Below are 18180 nucleotides of genomic sequence, written 5' to 3'. Positions count from 1 at the left end.
CGATGAACGAGCATAAACATAGATGATTTTTCTTCAGTAATCCAGAATTCAAATCAGAAATAAAGTAAAAAGAAAGAAAGAATAAATGACAGACAGGAGGGCAGAGAAAACTTAGAAATTGAACGAAGGAAGAAAGAAAGAAAAAGAGAGAAGTTACCTCGAGAACCACTTGTAAAGAAGAAGAAAAAAAAGACATACTGCTTTATAATAATCAACATGTATAAGTAAATTTTAGAGACTGTCATACTCTAACGCATTATTCCATTTGAAAATTACTTGCTTATCTCATTTACCACGAACGAAGCAGGGAGCATCAGCCTCTTTTATACTTCCTTCTTTTTTTAACGTTGGGAGTCGCGGCTCGAGGCTTCGTGTGTAAGGAACCATTTGTCACGGGCTGTCACGGAATGTAGGCCAAGAGGAGGAGAGACAGATGTTCCCCTCGATAAGAACATCCAGGACTCTGACCCCCTAAAAATAAGACTCACAATGACCCCCTAAAAATATGACTCACATTGACCCCCTAAAAATATGACTCACATTGACCCCCTAAAAATATGACTCACATTGACCCCTTAAAAATATGACTCACATTGACCCCCTAAAAATATGACTCACATTGACCCCCTAAAAATATGACTCACATTGACCCCCTAAAAATATGACTCACATTGACCCCCTAAAAATATGACTCACATTGACCCCCTAAAAATATGACTCACATTGACCCCCTAAAAAATATGACTCAAATGACCCCTTAAAAATATGACTCACATTGACCCCCTAAAAATATGACTCACATTGACCCCCTTAAAATATGACTCACATTGACCCCCTAAAAATATGACTCACATTGACCCCCTAAAAATATGACTCACATTGACCCCCTAAAAATATGACTCACATTGACCCCCTAAAAATATGACTCACATTGACCCCCTTAAAATATGACTCACATTGACCCCCTTAAAATATGACTCACATTGACCCCCTTAAAATATGACTCACATTGACCCCCTAAAAATATGACTCACATTGACGCCCTAAAATATGACTCACATTGACCCCCTAAAAATATGACTCACATTGACCCCCTTAAAATATGACTCACATTGACCCCCTAAAAATATGACTCACATTGACCCCCTAAAAATACGACTCACATTGACCCCCTAAAAATATGACTCACATTGACCCCCTAAAAATACGACTCACATTGACCCCCTAAAAATGACTCACTGACCCCCTAAATCTCATTGACCCCCCCTAAAAATACGATTGACCACCAAAAATAAAAAAATACGACTACAAAAATAATATGACTCACATTGACCCCCTAAAAATATGACTCACATTGACCCCCTTAAAATATGACTCACATTGACCCCCTAAAAATATGACTCACATTGACCCCCTAAAAATATGACTCACATTGACCCCCTTAAAATATGACTCACATTGACCCCCTAAAAATATGACTCACATTGACCCCTGAAAATATGACTCACATTGACCCCTAAAAATATGACTCACATTGACCCCTTAAAAATATGACTCACATTGACCCCTAAAATATGACTCACATTGACCACTGAAAATATGACTCACATTGACCCCCCAAAAATATGACTCACATTGACGCCCTAAAATATGACTCACATTGACCCCCTAAAAATATGACTCACATTGACCCCCTAAAAATATGACTCACATTGACCCCCTAAAAATATGACTCACATTGACCCCCTAAAAATATGACTCACATTGACGCCCTAAAATATGACTCACATTGACGCCCTAAAAATATGACTCACATTCACAACATTCTCCACCGTCTGTTTATAGATTTTCATTATGCACTTCAAGGTTTATAATTTTATGGTTTTCTTTTAATATAATTTTACGATTTTAAAAGAGTTGTAATATTTTCGAAGCCATATGACCACTGCAGTTCCGGCGCCATGATCCTGCAACTCAGTCAACCAATCAACCAGTCAATCAATTTACCTCCTGTAGCCTCAAACAACATCACTACGCATGCTGAAAATGTCCTTGTAGATGGTTATGTGGCCTCTACCCAACGCACAATCAGTGGCAACGTTTTTAAATGGCTCTGTGGTGGTAGCTTTTATGCTCCGTTCTATTCGTGACCCGTGATTTTGTCGACTATACATTTGGCGGCTATGACCTAGGAAAAAAAGTAGTATCCTGAACTCTTACCTTTGAAATAGCTTATCTGGTTTTAATTTTGATCATATTTATATTGACTAACTAACTAACTAACTTGCTGGAGATACATATGACGGCAATTAAAGAGAAAAAAGCTAGTATCCTGAACTCTACCTTTGAAATAGATTATATAATTTTAATTTTGACCATATTTATATTAACTAACTAGCTAACTAACTTGCTGGAGATAATTTGACGGCAATTATCTAGGAAAAAATTGTATCATGAACTCTTATGCTTGAAATAACCTATACATTTTTCATTTTGATGAGATTTATATTAACACTTATCATATATTTTTTCCTCATTCATATATAACAATGTGCATGATCCTAAAAAACAAACAAACGTAAAAACACTTCCCAAACGAGAATAAAACCCAAACCTTGACCTCCAGTCCTGACCGCGGCGGAAAGGAAAACACGCCTGACACAGAGCAGGGAATTGGCGTCGTTCCATGCATCTGTGACCTTCGCCGGGCCCTAAAGTCACCGCCCTCCCGCCCGCCCTCCCGCCGCTGGATCCTAAAGTCGCCCCTCAACACCTCACCCCAACCGTGCTTTACCTCGGCGGCGGCGGCAGGCTGTCCGGAGACCCAAGAGGACGTCCGCTGGAAGAGGGGTAACTTAGCATCTTGTGTGTGGTGGTAGGGGGGCGGTAGCGCGGTTTAGGAGAGTTGGATGGGGGGGAGGGGATGGACGAGGAGCGTAAGAGTCCCATGGGGGGGAAAGTGCTAAGTAGGAGGAGAATTGGCATGAAGGAATGGGATGTGTAGGAGGAGAGTTAAATGGGGGGAGGGGGGAGAACTACGTGAAGGGAGAATGGGAAGGAGAGAGAAGAGATGCGTAGAGAAGGGAAAGAGGAAGAGGAAGAGGAGGAGGGATGATTCATTGAGAGAAATATGGGAAGGAAAGAACTGCTGGTAGTGAGTAAGGGAAGGGAGGAGAAGCACTATAAAAAGAGGAATGGGAAAGGAAAACTAAAGAGAGGAAAGGAGGGGAGGAAAGGGAAAGGGAGGGAGGAGGGAACGGTGCATTGAGAAGAGCAAGAAAATGAAAGTTCTGCCTTGGAGGGAAACTAATGAAACGTGGCAAGGGAGCTGCGTAGATTTATGGGGGAAAGACGCGTAGAAGCTGCATGCGTGTTGACAGTAGCCTCTATGTCATTTGTGTTTTTTCCTTCAATATTCAATTCTGGTAGTTCTGAGTCTATTATGATCTTATATTACTCTCATTTCCCTCTTTTTGTGTTCATTCGTTGTGGGCAGGGCACGAATAAAAAAAGCTGCATGCGTTTGTGAGGAAGGGTAAGTAAGGAAGACATGAGTCGGGTTGAGAATGATTGGAGGGGAACGCAGCGCTAGGAGAGGGATTGGGGAATGGGGGGGAGGAGGATTAGAGGGGAAGGGATGCGCGGCGTTGTGGGGGAAGCGGGAGGGGGAAGGGGGGTAAGTAAGTAAGGAGGTTGGCAGCGTTCCAGGAGGGAGATAAAGGATGGAGGACGCAAGTTAGAGGGAGGGGGGGTGGGGGGTGGGGGCACTGGTGGACTGGACTCTCATGACACCCGAAATCCTGCAGCAGCGAGACCCAGCTTTCTCCTCCTCCTCCTCCTCCTCCTCCTCCTAATTCTCCTCCTCTTACTTTCCCTTCTCCTTCCAATCCTACCATGACGCATTCGAATCCTCTGCTGACGCTATTCGAATATATGTGATTGTGTGTGTGTGTGTGTGTGTGTGTGTGTGTGTGTGTGTGTGTGTGTGTGTGTAGGAGAGGGATGTCCTGACGCAGAGGGTGGGCTAGGAAGTGGGATGAGGGAGGTAGGAGAGGGGGGGGCATGTTAGTGGTGATTGCATTGGTGTTCTCTCTCTCTCTCTCTCTCTCTCTCTCTCTCTCTCTCTCTCACACACACACACACACACACACACACACACACACACACACACACACACACACACACAGAATGCGTAAATACGTTGGGCTTAATGTATCCTAATCTTTTTAAAATGACGTTTTTCCTTTTTTTTTCTTTTTTTTCCTCCTCCTCCTCCTCCTCCTCGTCTTCCTCCTTCTACTCATTATCATCGACTTCATTAACGAGAGAGAGAGAGAGAGAGAGAGAGAGAGAGAGAGAGAGAGAGAGAGAGAGAGAGAGAGAGAGAGAGAGAGAGAGAGAGAGAGAGAGAGAGAGAGAGAGAGAGAGAGAGAGAGAGAGAGAGAGAGTTGTGGTGCATGTTTAAGTACTTAATATCAAGATGTATACAGTAAAATATAAATGCTTCTCCTGAAGTGTTTTTTTTTTCCTTCGTTTAGGTTGGCCGAGATAAAACGTCAGTCTCTCTCTCGCGAATCGAGGCTAAAAATGTTTTGAAATTCCCTGAGTTGAATTTGCCTCGTTAACATTTTTTGAGTTTATATTTTTTTTAGTTATCAAAGGTTGTGTGAGTTTTAATGCACTCTTTTAATATTTTATCAGATGGAGAAAATTTTGTGTATGCTTGCAATTACTGGCGCAAACACACACACACACACACACACACACAAACAGGAAGATGCAGGTACCATGAGTGTGTGTGTGTGTGTGTGTGTGTGTGTGTGTGTGTGTGTGTGTGTGTGTGTGTGTGTGTTTGGTTAGGAGGTGTGTATCGGTTGACCTTTTCCTTCATCTATATTATAAAGAATATAAACCCTCAAACTCCATCCACGGACAGGGCGACCAGGTGACCTCGAGGAAGATTTAGGGGAAGGCCAATCATCTTAAAACTAACGACCTCTTTAGATAAAAATATGAAGCAGTGGATAATCGTGTGTCACCGCTAGAGAGATTGATAAATAGAAAGGTAGATAGATAGATTGATAAGATAAATAGATAGATAGACAAAGAAAGCCAATGAACATCAGATTAACGACCTCTATAGTGAAAAAAATATGACTCTGGAAAATTAAATGTGTTAACGTCAGAGAGATTGATAGAGGTATAGATAGATAAAAAGATAGATAGATAGTGAGTAAAAAACATATCTTTCCCCTTATCAACAACAACAAAAAATAACCAACTGCAACTCTTAAGAAAAATCGTGACTAAAGAGAATTCCCAAAGACCGTTGTACCCAAAATCTAATCCTTAAAGTAACATTTATTTCCCTCAAATTGCCAGTCTTGAAAACAAAATAACGAGAAAAATATGCTCGCTATAAAATTCAGAAAAGAAAGTTTTGGAGAGGAGCCAAGGCGTGAGAGGGGGGAAGAGGGGGCGGGGGAGGGTGCAGGCCAGGACTTGGGTTGAGGAAGAGTGGGACGGAGGGAGGAACCATGGATAGGGGGAATGGGGGACGGGATGAGGAGTGTGGAAGAGGAGGAGGAGGAGATGAAAGAGGAGATGGAGGAGGAAAGTTGCAAGGAGTAGGAGAAAGATTGAAATGGGTTGGAGGAGGAGGAAATTAAGGAGGAAAAAAAGGAACAGAGGAAAAAAAGGAAGGAGGAGGAGCAACTCAAATGATCGGAAAGAGGATGAATAACTTAAGAAAAACAAGAAGTAACATAATGAAAGGCAGGAAGAAAAGGAACGTAAGCTTAAGAGAAGGAGAAGGGGAACGAGGATTAGTAGGAGGAGGAGGACAAGGGCCGTAGGAGGAAGGATGGACCAAGAAGAGGAGGCGTAGGATAACCTGAAGACGAAACACGGACACAAAGACCTCAAACGAAATTAGAAGGAGGAGGAAACCTGAAAACATGGAAAAGCTGGTAACAGAAAACTTGTTGGCTCATCTCAAGGCTGCCTGCTTCACTGACTTCATCAACTGTCAGGCACTTAAGTGGAACAAGTTGACACATTTACTTAACGCATGTATGGGACGGTCAGCTCACTCCCGACGCACCAAAGTAACGTTCAGTGAAAATTTTAAAGGATGTTGATCATAGAGAGAGAGAGAGAGAGAGAGAGAGAGAGAGAGAGAGAGAGAGAGAGAGAGAGAGAGAGAGAGAGAGAGAGAGAGAGAGAGAGAGAGAGAGAGAGAGAGAGAGAGAGAGAGAGAGAGAGAGAGAAAAAAATTTGTTAATGTCTGTACTGCAGGCGGAGGAGGAAGAGGAAGAGGAACCTGAGGCGTTTCCTCGTTTATTTTTACATCAGCTTTAATTAATTATGTTGTTACAAAACGAGGAAGAAGAAGAAGAAGAAGAAGAAGAAGAAGAAGAAGAAGAAGAAGAAGCAGAAGAGGAAGAAAAATAGTAAAAAGGACTGTGGCAGGTTAGACTCTGGAGGCAGGACAGAGGGAGGAGGAGGAGGTAGATCGAGCAGTGAATGCAGGACAGTTTTCTTGCCTGACGAAGCAGCAAGAAGCGTCATATCAGCACACAGGACGAAGAGTTACGTTTGGGGTCCTGCGGCTCATCCTCGGTATCCCTATGTCGGCGTCCAGGTAGTGCTCGGAGTGCCAGGAGAGTCAGCGGTGGTGGTGGGGGGAGGGAGTGGCATGCGTCTGTGATTTAGGTTTTGTGACTTATTATCAGTTGAGTCGCGGGTGTCTTTGCAAATGACGCTAATGGTAAAGGTTATGTGACTTATTGACTTCTGAGTGACGACGCCACACGTCACGTCTTTTTAAATGTTGGTTTAGAGGTCATTTATCTGATTGTCCCTTCTGCCATTGCACCACACCCTGCATCCCATTATACAGTTACTGGCACCCTGGTTTATGGCACTGTGGTCGTAATGGGGTAACTTTTTGTCAGGAGTCGACGCAAAACTTCTTACTCGTTTTGCCAAGCGGCGGAAAAAACAAGAAAAAAAAAAACGTGTTTCCTCATGATTGCACCTGGATTTAATTTCTTCATATTTATTTCGGTTTATTTATTAACGCTTATTTTGTTATACACACATCTGTCGCGTTTTTAATATGTTTCAATGAACTTTACAATAATACTTGAAGCAACAGATCCCAGAGTAGTTTTTCCTCTCCCTTGTGGCGTGTTAGCAGGCCCTCATAGTGCCAGTCACCGCCGCGTGCACCGCAGCGAAAGACCGCAATGCATAGTCATTATGAAGGCTAAGTTTGGCAAACATTAGCTCCGTCACGGTTCCCTGCGGTGGCGGCGCTTAACTAAGTAATCTTGGCGGTGGCGGCGGTGGTGGGGCGAGGCGGTAGAATTGTTGTATCCTCTCAGTTTAGTTATTTGCATTCCCTTCAACGATAATACCAGTTTTGGAGGGCGATCAGAGATCTAATGATCGGTAAAGCAGGAACATTTAAGTCACAGTCATGAAGTTGGCGATTCGTGACCGTTTTCTCTGGATGGCCGGTAACGTTTTCTGTGGAGGCGGCGGGGGCGTCGACGCTCAGTTGTCTGGGCGCGGGAGAGCCATCTACAGTAGGAGCGTTTGAACCTCGGCGCGCTTCACACGAATTTCGCGGTTCTTATCGATCCTCTCTGAGTTGGATCCAGTTCAGCGATGGACCCGGCCGTGCCGGACGGTACGTGTACCTCTCGGTGTTGTGGTGACTGTGTGGCGGGTGGCTGGGTCCGACACGCCCCCTGCCCGCCCTGTGGGTGTGATAAGGCACCGTGGCTTTCCTTGCGAGTTATTTTGCCGTGTAAAGCCAGTTGTGTGTTGTTGTGAAGAGTTGTGAGTGTGAGGCTGCGTCGCGAGGGCCGTGATGTTCTGCCACGCGCTCGCTGCCTCGTTCCTGGCGCCAGGCGGGCACCGGGAGCCTTACGAGTCGTGTCATGCACAGGATACCACACTCGCCCGCCGCTGCCCGCCCTGATTGCCGGGAGACGAGGCGGAATGGTTATCTCTCTCTCCCTTTCTCCTGCTGTCTCGTGCGTGACTTATCTTTGTTTGTGTGACCCTAAGTGAGTGAGTGTGTGTGTGTGTGTGTGTGTGTGTGTGTGTGTGTGTGTGTGTGTGTGTGTGTGTGTGTGTGTGTTACTTCTCTTAGTGTCATATTTGTGTGAGGTTCACAGTCTACTGAACTACAACGACAGCAGTGTTATGCAAAGCCGCCCCGCCCCCTTCCCCGCCCTTGTCCGCCCTCACATGTGTCTCCGTCCTTACCTGTCTTCGCTTAACTGAAATGTGTGCAGCGGTCTGTGTGATTGTCTGTCTGTGTCTCTCTGCCTGGGTGTCTGTCTGCCTTTTTAATTTTCTCCCTCCCTGATTGTCTGTGTTCGGGTTCATGTTGGTTTTTGTTAGTCTTCGTTTTCTGTTTTTTTGTTGTTGTTTTGCTTTGTTTTTTCCCTTTTCAGTCTTTGTGTTTGATTTTTCCTTTTTCCTTCTTCATTATCCAGTACACCATTTCCTGTCATGATGTGTTTGTTTGTTTGTGTGTGTGTGTGTGTGTGTGTGTGTGTGTGTGTGTGTGTGTGTGTGTGTGTGTGTGTGTGTGTGTGTGTGTGTGTGTGTGATAAACATTCATCTTTTTCGTTACAATCTTTTTCATATTGATTCGTCTAGGCTAGTCTCTCTCTCTCTCTCTCTCTCTCTCTCTCTCTCTCTCTCTCTCTCTCTCTCTCACACACCCACACACACACACACCCCCACACACACACACACACACACTGATTCGTGACTGCTTTTACAAAACATAAATTCTACGTCTCTATCACCCGAACCTTCAATTACATGTCAGTATAAGCGACCTTTCCTCACATATCTTCTCCCCGCCTTTCTTATTACTGGATCGAAGGGATTCTTGGGAACTAAAGAAAATGGGTAATCGAAGTGCGGGATGCAGGGATTGGGGAGAGTATGGGGTCAAACATTTCATCTCCCAAGGACACATATTTGCCTAGGCTTTCGTAGGAGTTTTGGGCATATCCAGGTGTAGTTTTTTTTTTTTTACAACAAAGGAGACGGCTCAAGGGCAACAAAAAGAGTGGAGGAAAAAAATAGCCCGCTACTCACCGCTCCCACCACAGATAGAAGTAAAGAGTGGCCGAAAGACAGGTCAATTTCGGGTGGAGAGGTGTCTAGTTTTATGGTCCTTCTGGTAGTTTGACTTCTTCTGTACCATGAACCTAAAAAACACTCATTAGAACCCGAATGATCTTTTTAGCCTTTGGAAAGAGTTGATATGAGAGGTATAGGAGCGTCTGATAATACCAACCTATGTTCCTGACTCTTATTATTATTTCTTCATTATTATTATTTTTGTTAAGATAAATATACTGATCAATCACCCAAGCTAATATAAAGAAGAAACAAGTCAAAAAAGAACACCAGCTTAGTCCAATCCGGGAAACGTTTATTATCCCGTGGTTGATGGAAACTTTATGCTAATGACCTCAATACGTGCTCCGAGACGATCCGTTATTGACGTGTCGGATGATTTAGATGATTAAAGGGTGTGCGTGCGTGCGTGTGTGCGTGTTGTTTTTATCATGAATCTTCAAGGGAGAGAGAGCGAAGTTATGGGTTGGGGAGAAGGTGGAAAAAGAAGAGGAGGAGGAGGAGGAGGAGGAAGAAAAGAAGAAGAAGAAGAACGAAATGGACAAGATGAAAAAGAAGATGAAAACGATAAAAAAAAGAAAAATAACAATAATAATGATAAGAACAATAAGAGGAGGAAGGAAAGGAAGTGGAAGAGAGAGAAGAAAAGATAGAGAAAGAGTAAAACGAAATGAAGACCAAGGACAAAAAGAAGAAAAGGACAAGAAGAGACGGAGAAGAAGAAAAGAAGAGGGGGAGGTAGAGGAAGAGGAGGATGGTTCGGTAAATGACAGGACAATACCCAACACGGTGGAAACAAAGAGGGGAAGCAGGAGGTGGACGGGAGCTGCGTATGACAGGTGTGGCAGGTGAGGATGCAAATTTATGGGTGGAAGCGACGGCACAAAGGTGGAGATTAAGGTGTGGATTAAAATGATGAACGTGGAGTGCAACTAAGTGAAGGGAGGAGAGCAGGAAGAAAAAGAGTTGAAGAGGAGAAGGAGGAGGAGGAGGAGGAGAAGGTAGTAAAGAAAGAAGAGGTAGTAGAATAAGAATAAGAAGAAAGAGACGATGAAATGAAAAAAATAAAAGAGAATCCAAAGTAAGTAAAGAAAATGATATAACGTAAAAAAGTAAAGAAAGAATAGTTTGGAAGAAGAACAAGAAGGAAGAGTATAGGAAAAGAAGAATCAAAAGAGAGAAACCAATAGAAGTAAGAGGAAAGAGAGCTAACGTTAAAAGAAGAGAAGGAAAAGGTGTTTGTTAAGGGGAAGACGAGGGAGTGTGTAGGGGAGATGCAAGGAATGTGAGGCTGGGAGATGAGGGGAGCGTCGTGCGGCAAGCTGTTATAAATTGTGATAAGGTTTCTTGACGCTGGAGACGGAAAGGAAAGGATTAAAACGAGTGCGTGGAAGTTGAAAAGTAAATAAAGAAAGAGAGAAATGTAAAAGAAGAATAAGATTAAAAGAAAATAGAGAAAAGAATGAGAGGAGGGAGTGAAGAAGTAAAAGAAGAAAAGGAAGAAGTAAAGAAAAAAGAAGAAATAAAGAATGAGGATTTGTTTTCGATATCAAGACACCTCTCCATTCAAAACTGATCTTTCTTCTGGCCACGCTGTTCTATTCTCTTTTATAGGAGCAGTGCTTAGCAGGCTATTTTGTTTATTATGTTCGAGCCTTATAGTTACTTTCTTCCCTCTAAAAATGGAGAAGAGGGCGAAGAGTCATAAGGCGAGAGGGGGAGAGGGTGGAGAGGAATGGGTGTCTGGAAGATGAGTGTTGTGTGCTAAGGTGTCGTAACGTGCGTTCAGTGTGCTACGGTGTCTAGACGGTGGAGGAGGAAAGGAAAGGATTGAGGCATGTGGAACTCCCTAATACCTGCAACGGAGATTCTTGAACTTATTAATCTTTTATAATTGTGACAGTAGTGAATGGAGGTAATGGGCAATGGTAATAGTGATGAATGAGGGAGTGTGTGTTCTATACGTGCCGTGGGAATGGTTTGTGGACTGAATTTACGTGTTTACTGATCTAAGGATATAAATTGCGTCTAAAAAGGGCAAAACGGTGGACAATTTTTTTCTAAGTGACACATAAGAATAATGATGGTAGTGGGGGTGACGGTGGTGGTGGTGGTGGTGAGGGGGGGGGTAATGGTGTCGGGGTCGGATGTAAGTTTAATAAGCCATCCCCCGCGCCATAAAGCGGCCACCTGTGTGAGTTACGTACCTGCGGCTCATCCCGGCGGAGCGACAGGTTGATGGGAGGTGATCACGGAGGGAGTAACTCAGGTGGTGGTCGATGGTGTGTGTGTGTGTGTGTGTGTGTCTGTGTGTGTGTGTGTGTGTGTGTGTGTGTGTGTGTGTGTGTGTGTGTGCGAGGCAAGACGGAGGAGAGCATGCAGATGTAAATATATTTTTGCCTGATTAATATCACATAAAAGGTCAAGCGATCTAAAGGTCACGATGCACACACACACACACACACACACACACACACACACACACACACACACACTCACACACACACTGTTATCGTCACTCAAACTTTTATTTTTTATTTACTGTTTCTGACTCCATCAAAAGTTGCCTTTTACCTTAATTTTTTATCGTGTTGAAGGGAAGTTCTGGCTTCCCTTCCTCTTTTTCTCTCTCTCTCTCTCTCTCTCTCTCTCTCTCTCTCTCTCTCTCTCTCTCTCTCTCTCTCTCTCTCTCTCTCTCTCTCTCTCTCTCTCTCTCTCTCTCTCTCTCTGTGTGTGTGTGTGTGTGAGAGAGAGAGAGAGAGAGAGAGAGAGAGAGAGAGAGAGAGAGAGAGAGAGAGAGAGAGAGAGAGAGAGAGAGAGAGAGAGAGAGAGAGAGAGTACGTGCTTGAGTAGGTATCTCCATCACAAAGTACAGCTCTTCATCTCATCATCCACACCTACTCACCCACCCAGACACACACACACACACACACACACACACACACACACACACACACTGATCTCCCCCCCCCCCCACACACACACACACACCTGCAATTACAACCTAGAAGAAAAATAATCCCATGTATACCCACCTGTTAACTTTCCTTCCAACACAACCCACCCACCCATCACCTGCGTACCCACCAGCCTTTACCTTTCTTCCTACCTTCCCAGCACAGAAGATATATCCACTTTCCGCCTCGCCCGGAAGTCGACCTAAAACAATATATACGAGGAGGCACGAGGCGGGAGAAATAAATTGTTATGGGCCAGGAGATTCGGTGTTAAAAATATATGGCGGCGCTTGTGTACGAGGTAGTGAACGTGGAGGTGCTGTTGGAGGTGATGGTGTTGGTGGGGGAGGTTGTGGTGGTTGATTGCAGGTGGTGGTACTGGGGTGATGGTGGTATTGTTGTTGTTGTAGGTGGTGGTAGTAGAGGATGGTTGTTTATTGTGGTGGTTGTGGTGGATAAAGTACAGTTTGTGGAAGTGATGCTCTTGTGGTTGATGAATAAGGTGAATAGCAATAGGAAGAACAGCTGTAAGTGTTAAAGTATCCCTCAGGTGGATGTTCAGTGGCAGTAGGTGACTTTACGTGGTTGACAGTGGATCGTTGTCGTTGTTAAGTGCGTTGGGTGTGATGGTAATAGGTGGAGATGTAGTGGTAACAAGGATGGGGTGTAGTAGCATCAGGTTATAGGTGGAAGTGTATGGGTGGTACTGAATAGTTTTACGTGGTTTATTATAACATAGTGGTGGTTGATGGTACATGGTTTTAGGAGAGGAAGGTTGTAGTGTGAATGAGTAGAGGTTGGTGGGTTAGCAGTGAGTTTATAGTGACCGTGGTAATTGTCGTTGGTAACAGTGGAGTAAGTCAGTGGTGGGAGACAGTGGGGCGTTGATGGGTGTACAGTGGATTGTAAGTGGGGGTGGCTTTTGTGGAATTGGGTTTATAATGGAAGGTAGTTTGTGAAGGGTTGACTGTAATGGGCGGGATGAGTACAGAAGGGGTAACTGTAGGTGATGTTACTTGAATTGAGCTCACGGAGAAGGTAGTGGATTTTGTGTTGGGTGTGGAAGGGGTATTGGTGAAATTTGGCAGACAGTGACGGGCGTGGGTGAGGTGGGTGTTAAGGTAGTAACTAAGTGGAATATATTAGTGGAATTGGGTTGACAGTGATGGAGAATGGGTGTAAAGGCGATAATTAAGTGGTATTAGTAGAATTAGGCTGACAATGGTGGGTAATGTGTTTGCGACGGGCTCTAATGGACGTGGCGGCGGCGGTGGAAGTGGACTTGTTGGCTGGCGGCGAGACGGGAACCACTAACCCTCGTAATAGTTATTGGTGTTAAGGATTAGCGAGAAGGCGCCACGACGGGCCGGTTATTGATTACGACGTGTGTGTGTGTGTGTGTGTGTGTGTGTGTGTGTGTGTGTGTGTGTGTGTGTGTGTGTGCGTGTGTGTGTTTCATTTATCTTTTGTGATGCATGTTGAGCCTCGTTTGCGGTTCTCTCATGAAAGAAAGCAAAAAAAAATGTCAGTTACCAATTTGCCGTCACGAAAGAAAGTGGATTTCATTGATTGGGAAGTAATTTGGTTTATATTTCATTACCTTTTTGTTATATCCATCGTCAGGAAATACGTAAAGGAAAAGTATTGTTAAACCTGATGTGTTATTCTCTTTCTGTTATGTCACCCCGATAATTCAGCTCGATGACAATATAATGGTTTATCTTCATCGTGGAATTGAGATCGATAACTCATTAAAGACATCAAAGTAACCAGACACGAAGAGACGAACGAGTTTAGAGAAATATACGATCTTGTGGTGACCAATACGTGTATCCCTCAGAGGTAGCGAGGAAAAATATTAAAATCCTTCAGTCCAGGAAGTTGCAGGGGACTAAACTTCATTCCTCTTATGAGACGCGGGAATATATTCACGCCGCGACGAACCTTAATGTCGCTAAATCATGTGTCGGCGTCCCTTCTCGCTGCCACCCTTCCCTACTAAGCTCTCTTCATTCATGCACTTCCCCGTCATTCATCCCTTCGTCCGTCCCCTCGCCATCTCTCATTATCCGCCATGTTTCCTCCACGTGTCCCCTTCCATCTTCTAAAGGCTTAAGGCGCGCGTATAGACAGAACCCTGATTTTAAGCTTATAAGACCTGTATTCTCAACGCTTTCGGCTCTCACATCACTATTTCCACATGCCGCAACGGGGATTAGTCAGGTTTTCATTGGTGTTTTTCACGTTCATGGTGCAGAGGCCTCGTCAAACTATAACCAGGCTCAAAAAACTACACGTGGAAATACCACTGATGCAGCCTCTATGAAAGCCTTGTCAAGTTCCGGTATTATAAGATACTTTTACTTCTCACATCAGCTATTTCTAAAGGTCAAAGAGGGGATCAATCAGGTTCTAATTAGTGTTTCTTTAGGCTCATGCTACTCAAGAAGGGTCAAACTACCACCAGGGTCATAAAACTACTCCTGGAAATGCACTCAACACATATGAAAGCCTTGTCAAATATGTGAAATTGGGCGACGAAATGTTTAGTAATACGACCTTCAGTGCCGTCGTGTGTTCTGTGGGAGGGAAGTTCTTCATCCTTGAGTCGTTCTTCCCAAACTCTGGCGCCACGTACTGAAGACTCTGGCGCCACGTACTGAAGACTTTTCGGAGCGGCACTTCCTATGATGCAGACCACAACGCTCGGTGCCTGAGGTCGGTGCTCTTAGACGCCTCCGCCTCTCACATCAACAAATTTCCAAAGGCCAAAGGGGAGATGAATCGTGTTCTAATGAGTGTTTTTATGGTTCGTGGTACAGAGGATGGGTCAAACTACCACTACGGTCATTAAACTACCCATGGATGTGCCTAAAACTCATACGAAAACCGTGTCAAATATGTGTACTTGTGCGCTGATATGTTTAAGAGAATGGCACTTAGGTCTTTTCCGTCTGCTCTCCGCTCCTCACTGCTTTGTTGATCCCCTTCTCTTATTCACTCCCACCTCCCATTCTTAAGCTTCTTCATTGATTCAGTGTCCCGTTTCTCATTCTTTTCTTCCTTCTTCTCACTATTCTTCCTTTTATGCCCCTCGGTTTCTCGTTCTTTTATGATCGTCTTCCCTCATTTTCTCCTCCGCTATTTTTTTTATGTGTTTCTTCCCATTCCATCGTGTCATTCCTATTCCTTCCTCATTTCTCGTTTTATCTTCTCTATGTCATTTACGCCTATCCTAGTTCTCCGCTTCCTCCTCCTCTTCCTCCTCCTGTCTTCCCTCCTTCCTCCTGCCCATGTCTCTCCCTCTCCCTCATTTTTTATCTTTGTTTTATCCTTTCATCCTCTCCTTCTTTCTCTCAGTTCTTTCCTCACGTACAAAGTGTTTTCTTATGCATATGCTCTCTCTCTCTCTCTCTCTCTCTCTCTCTCTCTCTCTCTCTCTCTCTCTCTCTCTCTCTCTCTCTCTCTCTCTCTCTCCCCTCACCCCCCTTTTCAGTCCCTCTCGTTCGCAGGGACATCACCTATGCCCCCCCCCCCCTCCCACCCGAACACACACACACAGGCTTGATCTCATAGTCTAGACGCGGTAATGACCTGCACTTACACACACACACACACACACACACACACACACACACACACACACACACACACACACACACACACACACACACACACACACACACACACTTTATGTCCGTTTCCTTGTCCTGGTATTGCCCCCCCCCCGCCCCGCCCCTTTCTCGCTCTCTCTCTCTCTCTCTCTCTCTCTCTCTCTCTCTCTCTCTCTCTCTCTCTCTCTCTCTCTCTCTCTCTCTCTCTCTCTCTCTCTCTCTCTCTCTCTCTCTCTTTTATGGCGCATCATTTCACGGTAATCATCTAGTAATGGACGTATAATATTGTGTATGTGAAACTTGATGACAGCATTTGTAGAAAAGTTAATCGCGATATGTGTTATTAATATATTTGTTATGTGCCCTGTGTCAAGTGCTCGAAATGGACGACTATTCTCCCTTCTTTTTTTGCACGAATATTGCATTTTCTCCTTTTTTTTTTGCCTTGTATACCTAATGTGAAGCTCTTGCGTTTGTCATCGTAATATGGAGTAGTTCCCCTTTAGCTGTGACATTTCATTTTTACCTTGTCATTCGTCGTTCCCAGAGCTCACAACCCAGGCAGCAGACGACACTCGCTTCCATAAAGAAAACGAGGTGTGGCACGGAAAACTTGTGTCCATAAACTCGTCCTTCCATCCCACCAAGCATCGTCGCCATGAGTGAGGAAAGAAAGATATCTACTAAAATATTTCTTGCGATCTTTCACGAAAAACTTCTCCGATAAAGGTGAGGCTCCCGAGGCGCCACCAGTCCGTCGTTGTAGCTGCGTCCCGAGTATGGGCGGAAGAAGCGTCAGGAGTTGTCCCGTTCCCCGACACCCGATTCCGGCATCCTTGTCCTGGATCCGGTAACTTGGCGCCGGTCTGTGGAGTCGACGGAAGTAAGAGTTCTTGTGGAGGACTGACTCACCCCGTGCATGTGCCAGCCTGGTTCAGACGCTATTCAGTAGGAGTGACTGATGTCCTTATGCTTTGTGTGTGCCGAAAACTTCCCGGACTGTAACTTCGTCTAGTCTTCCCTCTTACCTATCACTATTGTACAGGGCTGGGTGGTATTATTAAAGGTCTCTGGGCCGAAAAATGTCACTGACTATAATTTATACATCTGTAGCCTTTCTTTCGTCGTTCTTGTCACTGTGTCAAGCAAGGGCGCTGAGCTTGTATCGTATGTTATGTGTTTTGCCTCAGCAGGGACGGAAGAGATCCCTGTGACCCTTGTAGATGACCGCCGCGAGCCAGCCAGCCACACGCCTCGCTGGCTGGCTGGATGGTTGGCTCGCTCCCTCTTGGCACGACTCAGCTGTTGCCTGGCCACCAGCAGCACCAGCGGGAGGTTGTTTTCCTACCATCACCTTTCATCCTCGCCCTGAACTCTCGCAATGCAACAATGCCTCGCCGCCTCCATCACACTGAGGCATCACTGAAGGCGTGTAGGTGCTGCTGAGTTTTCTGCAACGCGGCACCGTTATCGCTGTACCCCCCCCCCCCTTCCCCAGCTGACCCCGCCACTGCTGCAGAGTGTCCCATTTTACGGAGTTGTGTTTTCCGTCGGTCTGCTTCCTGACGTCCGGAGCAGCCAGGTCGCTCTGTCTCTTTCCCCAGGATCGCGTCGGCAATACCATAGTGTGTTGAAAGAGGAGCACACCGGCATACCTTCAATAATTTACTTAAAAGTCTTCTTTTTGTGTGTATTTGGCTATTTAGCATCACATACAGACATCGTAACGTATAATTTGGGTTCTCACAACTATACGAAAGTTCGATGGATATGATAGACTTGTTGAACTTGTTGAACTTGTTGACTCGCCTTCGCTGTTTAGATTTTACCCACCGTTGACTCATCGTTGCTATTGTGACGTACTGTTACATTACTATTACTCAGGCGCCGCTATGATAGTACGAGACGCCGTTATGAGCACAGCGGCGCCTCCCAGACGAACACTTAACCAGTGACAGACTGCAACTCGGGAGAGAGCGAGGTTCGTAGAGGACACATGACGAGCCGGAGACTAAAGGCGAAATTACAGCGACCATGAATCAGATGGAGAATTTGATAATAATAACAGCTGTTGACGAGCAGATACATTAACAGCTGCATGATAAACACACCTTACATTAACTCGTGATTTCAAAGCGCACGTCGAGATGCAATAACGGCCATAATGCTTGCCTGGCTAATGGAACAGATAACTGCAAAAGGTAATTCTATTTTTACCTTCACACATTGTTATAGTAGGATATCAATGTATTATTATTATTTAATATCACCACGAATTAGGCATACAATTGTCAATGGAAAAACCCACAACAGATAGATCACGCCACCTTATAGGAATGTCGTCCGTCAGTGTTTACCGTCTCAGTTTTGTATACTTCGCACTCCGATGGTGCGTGGAGGTCACCTTGACATACGTGACCAATTGTAACAATTAT

At 44.8% G+C, this 18180-nt stretch overlaps 1 protein-coding gene across 1 annotated transcript in view; it reads left to right on the top strand.

Moving 5' to 3' along the window:
• Positions 1-7040: 7040 nt before the first annotated feature.
• The window catches only part of LOC127005898 (multiple C2 and transmembrane domain-containing protein 1-like), a 243787-nt gene continuing 232647 nt past the window's right edge, over positions 7041-18180 (top strand). The window contains exon 1 of the mRNA XM_050875250.1: positions 7041-7696. Coding sequence (XP_050731207.1) covers positions 7675-7696 — 22 coding nt within the window. The 5' untranslated portion in view covers positions 7041-7674. The remainder of the gene's footprint in view (positions 7697-18180) is intronic.

This window comes from Eriocheir sinensis, chromosome 31 (assembly GCF_024679095.1).
Source record: "Eriocheir sinensis breed Jianghai 21 chromosome 31, ASM2467909v1, whole genome shotgun sequence".
Classification (NCBI taxonomy): Eukaryota; Metazoa; Arthropoda; class Malacostraca; order Decapoda; family Varunidae; genus Eriocheir; species Eriocheir sinensis.
Note: the sequence above shows the minus strand (reverse complement) of the source record. Positions and strands in the feature narration are given on the sequence as shown.